The sequence below is a fragment of the Rhinoderma darwinii genome, chromosome 7 (genome assembly GCF_050947455.1).
Source record: "Rhinoderma darwinii isolate aRhiDar2 chromosome 7, aRhiDar2.hap1, whole genome shotgun sequence".
NCBI lineage: Eukaryota > Metazoa > Chordata > Amphibia > Anura > Rhinodermatidae > Rhinoderma > Rhinoderma darwinii.
The window spans coordinates 71,115,675-71,127,980 of NC_134693.1; the positions used below are offsets into that span (position 1 = coordinate 71,115,675).

General features: G+C 46.1%; 1 protein-coding gene across 1 annotated transcript in view; it reads right to left on the minus strand.

Moving 5' to 3' along the window:
• The window catches only part of ST13 (ST13 Hsp70 interacting protein), a 132,123-nt gene that overhangs the window by 46,528 nt on the left and 73,289 nt on the right, over nt 1-12,306 (minus strand). The window contains exon 9 of the mRNA XM_075833526.1: nt 5,382-5,484. Within this exon, the coding sequence (XP_075689641.1) occupies nt 5,382-5,484 (103 nt within the window). The remainder of the gene's footprint in view (nt 1-5,381; nt 5,485-12,306) is intronic.

Sequence of the window (12,306 nt, forward strand, 5' to 3'; positions counted from 1 at the left end):
AACTTGCAAGGAACCACCAACTTGATTCACTGTTGCCTGCAGAACCTCATTATTGTACCGCTCTCTGGCCCTTCGGCAAACAAACTGCCTTTTGTTAAAGTCAAATTTTGACTCATCAGTCTACAGGACCTGCTACCATTTTTCTGAACCCCAGTTCCTATGTTTTCGTGCATAGTTGAGTCGCTTTGCCTTGTTTCCACGTCGAAGATATGGCTTTTTGGCCACAATTCTTCCATGAAGACTGCTTGTGGCCAGACTTCTCCGAACAGTAGATCGTTGTACCTGCGTCTCACTGGTTTCAGCCAGTTCTGAGCGGCACTGCTGGACATATTCTGATTTTCGAAGGTTAGTAAGCATGATGTGTCTTTAATCTGCTGCACAAAGTTATCCTGGCTGACCACTGTGTCAACTGTCCTAAACGTTGCCCATTTCTTTGTGCTTTTCAAAAGAGATTGATCAGCACATATTGAAATCCCAGTCTGCTTTGATATCTTGTGTCTTGCTGCTGAGCTCATTCTTGCCATGGAGAACCTGTGACATGAAATTGCCACAACCTCACCTTTGTAGCAAAGTTTGGCTATTCCTCACCCAGTTGTAGGCTTCCTACACAGCTGTTTGTTAGTTAATGACTGTTTCAACCTACATACGAAAGTGATGATCATTATCACCTGTTTGGTATAGTTGGTTAATTATACACCTGACTATAAGCCTACAAAATCCATGAGTCTGTCTGGGTATACATGGATAGATGTCAGGTGGTATTTTTATTCCTTCCACCAAAGGTTTTTTTATAGCATAAATACTCTATTTAGAATTAGTAAAGAATCACTGGAATAATGATAGAGCTTTATAAAATATAACTTTTACTTCATATTGTTTAAAATAATGTGCAAAACATACACACAGGACAAATTTAAAGGCTAAAAATGTGCTCTCTTTTGTGAGAGAAAAACTGACATTCTGTACGTTTTGTGCAGAGTAAATGCAACTGACATTCTGTACGTTTTGTGCAGAGTACATGCAAAGCTCCAAAAATTACTGCATAAAGGAGGAGGTTTTTTCAAAGGTATATTTTGGGGTAATCCACCCCCCTACCCATTCTATAGTGTGTCCAAGTCCATCTTGATCCTGTAGCTGGGGACTGGGAAACCTCCTTTTATATGTGTCCAGGCAGATAATGCTGTTCTCCCGACGCGTTTCCTTGTGGCCAAGATTCTTCAGGGGAGTTTAGGCCAATTAGCCTCTATGGTCAGAGGCTTTGGAGCAAGAAAAAAGATAAATCCTATGCAGTGGCAAAGAAAGTTAAGTGCATCTGTTCCCACGCCGTGACAGGCGTTTATCCCAGCATCGTGGGAACAGATGCACTTAACTTTCTTTGCCACTGCATAGGATTTATCTTTTTTCTTGCTCCAAAGCCTCTGACCATAGAGGCTAATTGGCCTAAACTCCCCTGAAGAATCTTGGCCACAAGGAAACGCGTCGGGAGAACAGCATTATCTGCCTGGACACATATAAAAGGAAAAAAGGAGGTTTCCCAGTCCCCAGCTACAGGATCAAGATGGACTTGGACACACTATAGAATGGGTAGGGGGGTGGATTACCCCAAAATATACCTTTGAAAAAACCTCCTCCTTTATGCAGTAATTTTTGGAGCTTTGCATTTACTCTGCACAAAACGTACAGAATGTCCGTTTTTCTCACAAAAGAGAGCACATTTTTAGCCTTTAAATTTGTCCTGTGTGTATGTTTTGCACATTATTTTAAACAATATGAAGTAAAAGTTATATTGGGTATACATGGAGACAGAAGGATTTTAGGAAGCCTACATCCACAGAGGATCTGTGGTTAATTCTCCAAGATGTTTGGAACAACCTCCCTGCCGAGATCCTTCAAAAACGGTTTGCAAGTGTACCTAGAAGAATTTATACTGCTTAAAAGGCAAAGGGTGGTCACACCAATTAATGATTGGATTTAGATTTCTCCTCTATTCATTCACTTTGTATTTTGTCAATTGATGAAGCAAACTATTAACACTTCTATTCTTGAAAGCCTTCTTACAATGCAGACATTTTCCACAACTGTCTAAACCTTTTGCACAGTACTGTATATCTACCACAAAGACCAATATAACCAATAGTTCACCATACAGTGGTCACACATGTTCTACACTGGCGCTCTACAGTATAATCACGATGTGAATACAGTGCAATGGATACAGTACAATTATATCTAGAGACTCACAGTGACGTCTTCTCTGATTGGACTCGTTCAATCTCCTTTCTTTCTCCATCCAACCCTAACCGCCATGATGACTACTCCCGTCCCAGACTGGTCTTTACAGAGCTTTCTGCCCATTTATCATTAGCTCTTAGCTTTTCCAGCACATCCTCACCCTGTACAGAAACTACCCATCTTCCTGCCTTTACCGGTGTCCTAGTGCTGCAAAAATAGTGTTACACAGATAGTGCCCATAAAAATAACAGTGGCATAAAGCTAGTGCCCCATGCTGTAATAACACCTCAGTGCAGTAATAGTGCCCACCTTTGGCTTGACACGGATACAGCCCCTTTATACCCCACACAATTTCATAATGCTTTTTTGTTTGGCACACCGTAATCGTGCCCCTACAATGTGATGGTGCCCCCTTACGGTAATGATTCCCTTCTTATTGTCCCCAACACAGTAGTGATGCCGCCTTCGTGCCCCCACACGGTAAGGCCGCCCCCACACTGCAGCGGTGCCCCCTGCGTGCCCCCCACACTGCAGCGGTGCCCCCTGCGTGCCCCCCACACTGCAGCGGTGCCCCCTGCGTGCCCCCCACACTGCAGCGGTGCCCCCTGCGTGCCCCCCACACTGCAGCGGTGCCCCCTGCGTGCCCCCCACACTGCAGCGGTGCCCCCTGCGTGCCCCCCACACTGCAGCGGTGCCCCCTGCGTGCCCCCCACACTGCAGCGATGCCCCCTGCGTGCCCCCCACACTGCAGCGATGCCCCCTGCGTGCCCCCCACACTGCAGCGATGCCCCCTGCGTGCCCCCCACACTGCAGCGATGCCCCCTGCGTGCCCCCCACACTGCAGCGATGCCCCCTGCGTGCCCCCCACACTGCAGCGGTGCCCCCTGCGTGCCCCCCACACTGCAGCGGTGCCCCCTGCGTGCCCCCCACACTGCAGCGGTGCCCCTGCGTGCCCCCCACACTGCAGCGGTGCCCCTGCGTGCCCCCCACACTGCAGCGGTGCCCCCTGCGTGCCCCCCACACTGCAGCGGTGCCCCCTGCGTGCCCCCACACTGCAGCGGTGCCCCCTGCGTGCCCCCACACTGCAGCGGTGCCCCTGCGTGCCCCCCACACTGCAGCGGTGCCCCCCACACTGCAGCGGTGCCCCCCACACTGCAGCGGTGCCCCCCACACTGCAGCGGTGCCCCCCACACTGCAGCGGTGCCCCCTGCGTGCCCCCCACACTGCAGCGATGCCCCCTGCGTGCCCCCCACACTGCAGCGATGCCCCCTGCGTGCCCCCCACACTGCAGCGATGCCCCCTGCGTGCCCCCCACACTGCAGCGATGCCCCCTGCGTGCCCCCCACACTGCAGCGATGCCCCCTGCGTGCCCCCCACACTGCAGCGATGCCCCCTGCGTGCCTCCCACACTGCAGCGATGCCCCCTGCGTGCCTCCCACACTGCAGCGATGCCCCCTGCGTGCCTCCCACACTGCAGCGATGCCCCCTGCGTGCCTCCCACACTGCAGCGATGCCCCCTGCGTGCCTCCCACACTGCAGCGATGCCCCCTGCGTGCCTCCCACACTGCAGCGATGCCCCCTGCGTGCCTCCCACACTGCAGCGATGCCCCCTGCGTGCCTCCCACACTGCAGCGATGCCCCCTGCGTGCCTCCCACACTGCAGCGATGCCCCCTGCGTGCCTCCCACACTGCAGCGATGCCCCCTGCGTGCCTCCCACACTGCAGCGATGCCCCCTGCGTGCCTCCCACACTGCAGCGATGCCCCCTGCGTGCCTCCCACACTGCAGCGATGCCCCCTGCGTGCCTCCCACACTGCAGCGATGCCCCCTGCGTGCCTCCCACACTGCAGCGATGCCCCCTGCGTGCCTCCCACACTGCAGCGATGCCCCCTGCGTGCCTCCCACACTGCAGCGATGCCCCCTGCGTGCCTCCCACACTGCAGCGATGCCCCCTGCGTGCCTCCCACACTGCAGCGATGCCCCCTGCGTGCCTCCCACACTGCAGCGATGCCCCCTGCGTGCCTCCCACACTGCAGCGATGCCCCCTGCGTGCCTCCCACACTGCAGCGATGCCCCCTGCGTGCCTCCCACACTGCAGCGATGCCCCCTGCGTGCCTCCCACACTGCAGCGATGCCCCCTGCGTGCCTCCCACACTGCAGCGATGCCCCCTGCGTGCCTCCCACACTGCAGCGATGCCCCCTGCGTGCCTCCCACACTGCAGCGATGCCCCCTGCGTGCCTCCCACACTGCAGCGATGCCCCCTGCGTGCCTCCCACACTGCAGCGATGCCCCCTGCGTGCCTCCCACACTGCATTGCGCCGGCTTGCGACAGAGTGGATTACATAGTGAATGGTGGAGCATTGAACAGCATTGCATTGAACTGTATCTGCGTCCTAAACACGCATTTATAGAGTTAAAAGGGGTTGTCCACTTTTTGAAAACCGATGACCTATCCACCGGATAGATCATAAGTGTATGATAGGTGAGTGTCCGACATCCCTACTGTGCACCAATCCACAACTTCGGCTGCCTCCGTGCACTGGATGTTTGGAACGGGATGCAGTAGTTGGAGCCGGAAGCAGATGGCTCCCACCACTGCATAGCGGCCGTTTGGCAGAACTGCAGCTTTGCTCCTATTCACTTGAATAGAAGCAGAGCTGCAATACTGCAGCTCAGCCGCTAGTCTTTAACCGGAGCCATGTGCTTCTGGCAACATCGTCCAGTGCCCGGAGGCAGCCGGCGTGGCGGAATGGTGCGGGGTCGGACATGCACCGATCATATACTGATGACCTATCCAGTGGATAGGTCATCAGTTGTCAGAAAGTGGAAACCCCCTTTAATTGTTGCAGGGTGACCCAGGCACCCTGAGACCTAATGCAGCTACGGCTGTTATGGTGGTAGTTAGGTCACTTGCTGCAACTTGTGTTAATAAATTAGCCTAGCTTTAACTTAGATATTGGATAAAATGATGCCGTTATAATACATATGGAATGTCAATATTGCTCTAGTGGCTCAATGAACACAAATCAGGGTTTGAATGAGATATTAGAAAAGCACTTGCGTATAATGTCCAGGTATTCAACACTTTTGTCCATTTGTGAAATCAGTGTGTTAGCCTGATATAAATTAATATAAAGCATATTACTTACACGTGGTTGCACTTCCTTAAGCATAGCACTTGCTTCTTCATCATAATCCAATTTGCAAGCCATTGCCAAGTCATGTGCAGCTTCTTCCCAGTGCCCCAGAAGCCTAAAGAATAATGCAAAGTTGCACAAAATCTATTTTAGTGTATATAATCGGGTTTCTCAAAATGTTGTTCAATCATCCCTTAACAGTCACATTAAAAATTGAAAAACCCTCCTGAAAATTTCCCTTTTTTATGGTAGATTTTTAATTTATGTCAAGTAAATACAATTTACACATAATTCAGGTGCCTTAAAAGGAGTTGTCCACTTTCAGCAAATTAATGTTATTTATTTTAGATTTAAATGTAATAAATAATTTAATATTCTATCTCTAATAATTCCTCAGTTTTCAAGATCTCTTCTTGTTGTCATTCAGTAGGAGCATTCATTAACTTCCAGTGGATAAAATTCTGTCCATGGTCCGGCTATAGACACGTGTATATTGGAAAATTGTGTAACTTTAAATTACGCAAAAAAAGACAATAATTTGCTGAAAACCGACAAACCCTTTAACTAGTTGCTGAGAAAGGACGAGAATACTCGTCCTGAGCGGCGGGGACTTCGCGCATTAGGATGAGCATTCTTGTCCTGTGTGACAGCAGTGTCCGCACGCGATCAATAGCAGGGCACCGGCTGTAATACACAGCCGCAGCCCCGCTCTAACGGCGAAGAGAACAGAAACCTCTCCGCCGTTAACCCCTTGAATGCCGCGATCAAAGCTGATTGCAACATTCAAAGTAATTAAGAAAAGGGGGGACTGCCCTTTGATAGAGTCACAGAAAATCCCCGTGACACGATCAAAGCCCATAACTTGTATGGTCAGACAGCCTAGAGTACATAGAGGGACCCCAGGGCTGTCTGACCATGTTTCCTGTTAGGACTAGGGATGTCACGATACCAGAATTTGGACTTCGATACCGATACTTCGTTTAGTATTGCGATTTCGATACCAATTTCGATACTTTGCCAACAGTAATAAAAAAATAAAATTCTTCCGTTTTCTGATGTGAGGTGCGACGTGTGATGAATTTTGAATGCGCCTCACATTAATAGTAATTAATCCCATCATGTTTCTCAGTCATAATGGGTTAATGTGCGAGGTACATGATGGGGTTAATTACTATTAATGTGAGGAACATGGAGGTTAAATTAATCGCACCTCACATTAATAAGTGAAAGAAAGCAGTGTTTATTTCATTTTTTTTACAGTGTACACATCATAAATGATGGGAAAAATTGTTGTGCGGGTTATTACGGCCTCGCCAATACTGAATGTGTATATTTTATGTATTGAGACTTATTTTAATGTTTATTGTAAAAAAGGTGAATGTGTATTTTTTAAAAAATTTAACAATACTTTGTTTTTACTTTATTTTTAAACTTTAATGTACTGACATATATCAGATATGTGCCAGTACATTAGCCTGTGGACGGATAGCACACAGACATATATCAGATATACGCCAGTACATTAGCCTGTGGACAGATAGCACACAGGCAGTTGTTAGGACATACTTGGGTATGTCCTAACAACATGAAATATGGTAAGACAGCCCTGGGGTCCGTCAATAGACCCTGGGCTGTCTGCCCATATATGGTATGGCCCTCGATCGCGTCACAGGAATTCCCTGTGACGCGATCCAGGGGCATCCCCCCTTCTCATTTTCTCCTGAATGCTGCAGTCAGCTGTGATCGCAGCATTCAGGGGAATAACGGCGGAGATGAGAGGTTTCTCTGATCTCCGCCGTTATAGAGCGGGGCTGCGGCTGTGTAATACAGCCATTGCCCCGCTCCTGACAGTAAGTGGTCGAGCGGTCAGCATGAGGAGGTGCGGCCGGCGCTGCACTAATGAGCGGCGGTTCAGGCACTGACGAGAGAACATGGGGGTGTTTTGTAGAGCGCCCGCCATGTTCTGTCTTCAGTGCCGCCGCTCATAAGTGCAGCGCTGGCCGCATCACATCATCCTGACACCGCAAACTTATCATGACTCAGGAGCGGGGCTGTGGCTGAATTACACAGCCGCGCTCCCATACTTTCATGTATTACTATACTGAGCTGTGCGGCTGCGCAGCGCAGTATCGAAATACAGGAAATAGCGGTATCGAACCGTTTAGGGATGCACAGTATCGAAGTTTCGATGCACCGTGCATCCCTAGTTAGGACATACTGAGGTATGCCCTAGCAACTGCCTGTGTAGAATCAGTACACAGGCTAATGTACTGGCATATAGATATATGCCGGTACATTTCAGTTAAATGAAAAATCGCTCTATGGGATTAAAAAAAAAAAAAAAAAAAAAAAAAAAAAAAAAAAAAAGAAAAGAAAAAATGTTAAATATACAAAAAACACAATGTTAAAAAAAATTCAAAATAAAAATTATATATATTAAAACTGAAGCGGAAATGTTTTTTTTCTGCATTTGCCAAATTAAAAATGTATATAAATTAAACGATAATGTATGTGTACCAAAAGAATGGTACCTACAAAAAGTACAGCTCGTCCCGCAAAAAACAAAGTCTCATACAACTACGGCGCACATAAAAAAAAAAAAAAAAAAAAAAAAAAAAGTTATGAGCGTCGGGGTGCAAAGAGGGAAATAAGAAAATTGGCCGTGTCCTTAAGGGGTCAAGTGCATTTTTAACCTTGGTGACGTAAAAATTTTAGCCTCAAAGGGGTTTTCCATCTTGGACATTTATGGCATATCCACAAGATATGCCATAAAAGTCTGATAGATGCGGTTCCCACCTCTGAAACCCGCACCTATCTCTGGAACAGGGCCCCCTAAACCCTGTTCTAGCTTACTGGGCTCCGCTGCCTCCCAGCCACTTCCTGGTTAAGTGGTCAGGAATTACGGAAACAGCTGTGTTCGTTGAGCTATGCCGTTTCTGTAACTCAGCTGTTTTTGTAGCTACTGAGTTCCGGAAACAGCGTAGCTTTCCGTGCTACGCTGTTTTCGTAACTCCCATTCACTTCTATGGGAGTTACAGAAACAGCGTAGCTAAGTGAGCTTGGCTGTTTCCGTAACTCCCGACCACCTAACCAGGATGTTGCCGGTAGACCATGGGAGAAGAGTAAGCTAGAACGGGGTTTAGGTGGCCCCGTTCTAGAGATAGGTGCGGGTCCCAGAGGTGGGACCCACATCTATCAAACTTTTATGGCATATCCTGTAGATATGCCATAAATCTCCAAGATGGGAAAACCCCTTTAAGACCAATAGATTTCTTTCCCCCTCTGTGTTCCAGCGGTTGTAACTTCATTATTTTATTAAAACTAGATGCATGAGACCTTGTATTTTGTGAGAAGCGTTGTAGTGTGTACAGGAACCATTTGCGGGTACAAATAGTGCATTGAATTACTTTTTGGGGGAGGAAATGGGAAAAACCCTGCAATTTCTCCTTTTTTATAGCGTACTTTGTACAGTGTAAATAATTTTCCAGGTTGTTACATTTCGGACAATACCATACTGTATATAGTTTTTTTTTTTTTTACAAAATTTATTTTATAACAACTTTATTTTTTAGGCAACCTAGCTGTTTGAAGTCTTGTTTTATGCAGGACAACTTCTAAACATCTACCACCAAAATAGTGCCAATAGAAATTAGATTGCCTTTTATTCCTGTATTTAGGAGTCGAGATGAACAGAAAGCAGCTATTTTGCCATTGTTTCTTTTTTTTTTTTTACGCCGTTTACCATGCGGGATGAACAACGTGTTCATATTATAGTACGGGTCGTTTTGGATGTGGCAATACCAATAACTTTTTCTTTTCCTCTTTTTAGTAATAATAGATTGTGTGAGAGAAAATAGTAATTTTTGAATTTTTCTGTATAACATAGGTTCCACGATCCGTATTGACCAGGCATCTGTGGGGCTGAAGTAAAATGGGAGAAGGCTGTAATACGGTGAACCGCTGCTACAAGCGTGTCGACGATTCACAGTGTGAGCGGTAAAGGAAATGAAGGGGAAGCAGCGCTCGTATGAGCGCTGCAGCCCCTTCATAACAGCTGATAAGCGGGTTGTCTATCTTTATTTAGAAGTATGAAATGCCAATATAATTGTGTTCGTGAGGACATTTTAGGCTTTGCGTTTACATGTTTTGTTGTTAAGTTTGTGTGTGTGAATATATACGCATACATACATGCTGGGTGATTATGGCCTTAATAAAAATCACAATTTTAGGCCACACTGCAATAGAAACATCTGCATATAAGCACAAACATCAAGAAATTAAAACATATTTCTGAATTTAGTAGATAATTAAATTGAATACATAAAGTGCATATATAACAATTTAGAAACATGGAGGGGTATTGACAAAATACCCCTCAAGAGCATACCATAAAGTACCGGCAATATACTGCACAGAACAGGAAATGGAATGTAGAGGATAGAATATTGAGCCTAGAGCACGGAAGAGACCTACCTTATATATAATTTGAATGGAGATTGATGTAAAGGCGTCTGGCATTATTTCGTGCTCCAATTACCTTTTGACCACATTAGAAATGTATCGTCTATATGATATTTGTTATATTTAATTTGGATTTCTTTAACAAAGTCAATATTTTGGAAATGATGTAATCATAAACGCTTACTATGCAATTACTACTCCCAAAAAATTATTATATACTTGTTCTTTTTTTCTCATAGTGATTGTGATAAAGGCCTTGGATAGTCCGAAACGTTCTAGAAATGACCATGAAGGTGAAAACGGCGTAGCTCGCTTAGTTACGCTGTTTTCTTAAGCCCCATAGAACTGAATGGTTGTTACGGAAACAGCGTAGCTCGCATGCTACGCTGCTTCCGTAACTGCTATTCACTACTATGGGAGTTAGGAAGTGTCCGGGACTCAGTGATAACAGACAAAGCTAGAACAGGGTTTAGGGGGCCCCGTTCTAGAGATAGATGCGGGTCCCAGAGGTGGGACCCGCATCTATCCGACGTTAATGACATATCCTGTGGATAGGTCATAAAAGTCCCTCGTGTGAAAACCCCTTTAAAGAGGCTCTGTCACCACATTATAAGTGGCCTATCTTGTACATGATGTGTTCGGCGCTGTAATGTAGATTCATGCAGTGTTTTATTTAGAAAAACAATAATTTTTGACTGAGTTATGACCTATTTTAGATTTATGCTAATGAGTTTCTTAATGGACAACTGAGCGTATTTTACTTTTTGACCAAGTGGGCGTTGTACAGAGGAGTGTATGACGCTGACCAATCAGTGACCAATCAGCGTCATACACTTCTCTCCATTCATTTACACAGCAGATAGCGTTCTTATTACATCACTATGTGCAGCCACAAGCACACAGTGTCCTGAAAATGAATATACATTACCTCCAGCCAGGACGTGAGGTGTATTCCGAATCCTGACACTTCTGTAGCGTTTCTGTGAGATTTACAGCAAGGTAAACATAATCTCGCGAGATTACGATGTAACCTGTCATTTAAAACGAGATTACGTTTGCTTTGCTGTAAATCTCACATAAACGCTACAGAAGTGTCAGAATTCTGAATAGACATCACGTCCTGGCTGGAGGTAATGTATATTCATTGTCAGGACACTGCAGTAGACTTATAGTGTGTTTATGTGGCTACACATAGTGATGTAATAAGAACGCTATCTGCTGTGTAAATGAATGGGGAGAAGTGTATGACGCTGATTGGTCAGGGGCTTACACTTCACTCCAAAACGCCCACTTGTTCAAAAAGTAAAACACGCCCAGTTGTCCATTAAAGGAACAGTGTCATCAGAAATAATTTTTTAATATGTTAAAGATGTTAGTGCTTTATTAAAAACTTTTATATTTGTGTGTTTGTGTTTTACTTTTTCTTATTTTTACACTTTTTCTTCCCTATGGGGGCTGCCATTTTTTGTTCCATTTCTGTGTGTGTCGATTAACGACACATACAGACATGGAATACGGCAGCCAGAGTCCCATAGGGACTGCGAACGGCTCCCGTCCCATTGACTGCAGTGTACGGCGTCTGTGTGGGAACTGCGCATGCGCCGCTCCCACACAGTCCTATTCGAAATTGGCGCCGTCTGGCGCCATTTTCCTGTGGACCGGAAGTCGCGGCCGGACAGTAATATTACTACTTCCGGTCGCGGCTTCCGGATTTCTGCACTTGCACCAGCGGCAGCAAACGGAGCGGACGGGCCGGAGGGAGCCGCGGCGGCAGGAGCAGGTAAGAGATTTCAATGTATGTTCGTGTTTGTGTGTGTTTACTACTGTATGTAAACCTACTACACTGTGGGTTAGCTCAAAAAATGGCGACACACAGTGTAGGAGGTTACACCGTTCAAACCCCTCGTTTATCCCGGCACTAGCCAGGATAAAGGAGGGGGGGATGCCGAGAGCTCACTAGAGCGAGGGCTGTTAACCCAATGCTGCAATTTTGGGAACAGCGCCATCTAGTGACCAAAAATGGGTAGTATTATAAATTAGAAATAATTTATAATATTTCCTGGAAAATAAAAAAAATTTGAACAATGTTTAACCACCCACACACTAAATGTTTAATTTTTTTTAAAAAAACATGTTTTTCTGGCAACACATTCCCTTTAAGAAAGTCATTAGAATAAAGCTAAAATAGGTCATAACTCCGTCAAAAATTATCGTTTTTCTAAATAAAAACCACTGCTGTAATCTACATTACAGCGCCGATCACATCATGTACAATATAGGCCACTTATAATGTGGTGATAGAGCCTCTTTAAGTCACTTTCTGAATGCCGTTTTGAATACTTTGATGGGTGCAGTTTTTAAAATGATGGGTGATTTATGGGGAATTTCTAATATAGAAGGCCCTCAAAGTCACTTCACAACTGAACTGGTCCCTGAAAAATAGCCTCCCCAGCTCTTACACTGTCTGTAGCAGTGA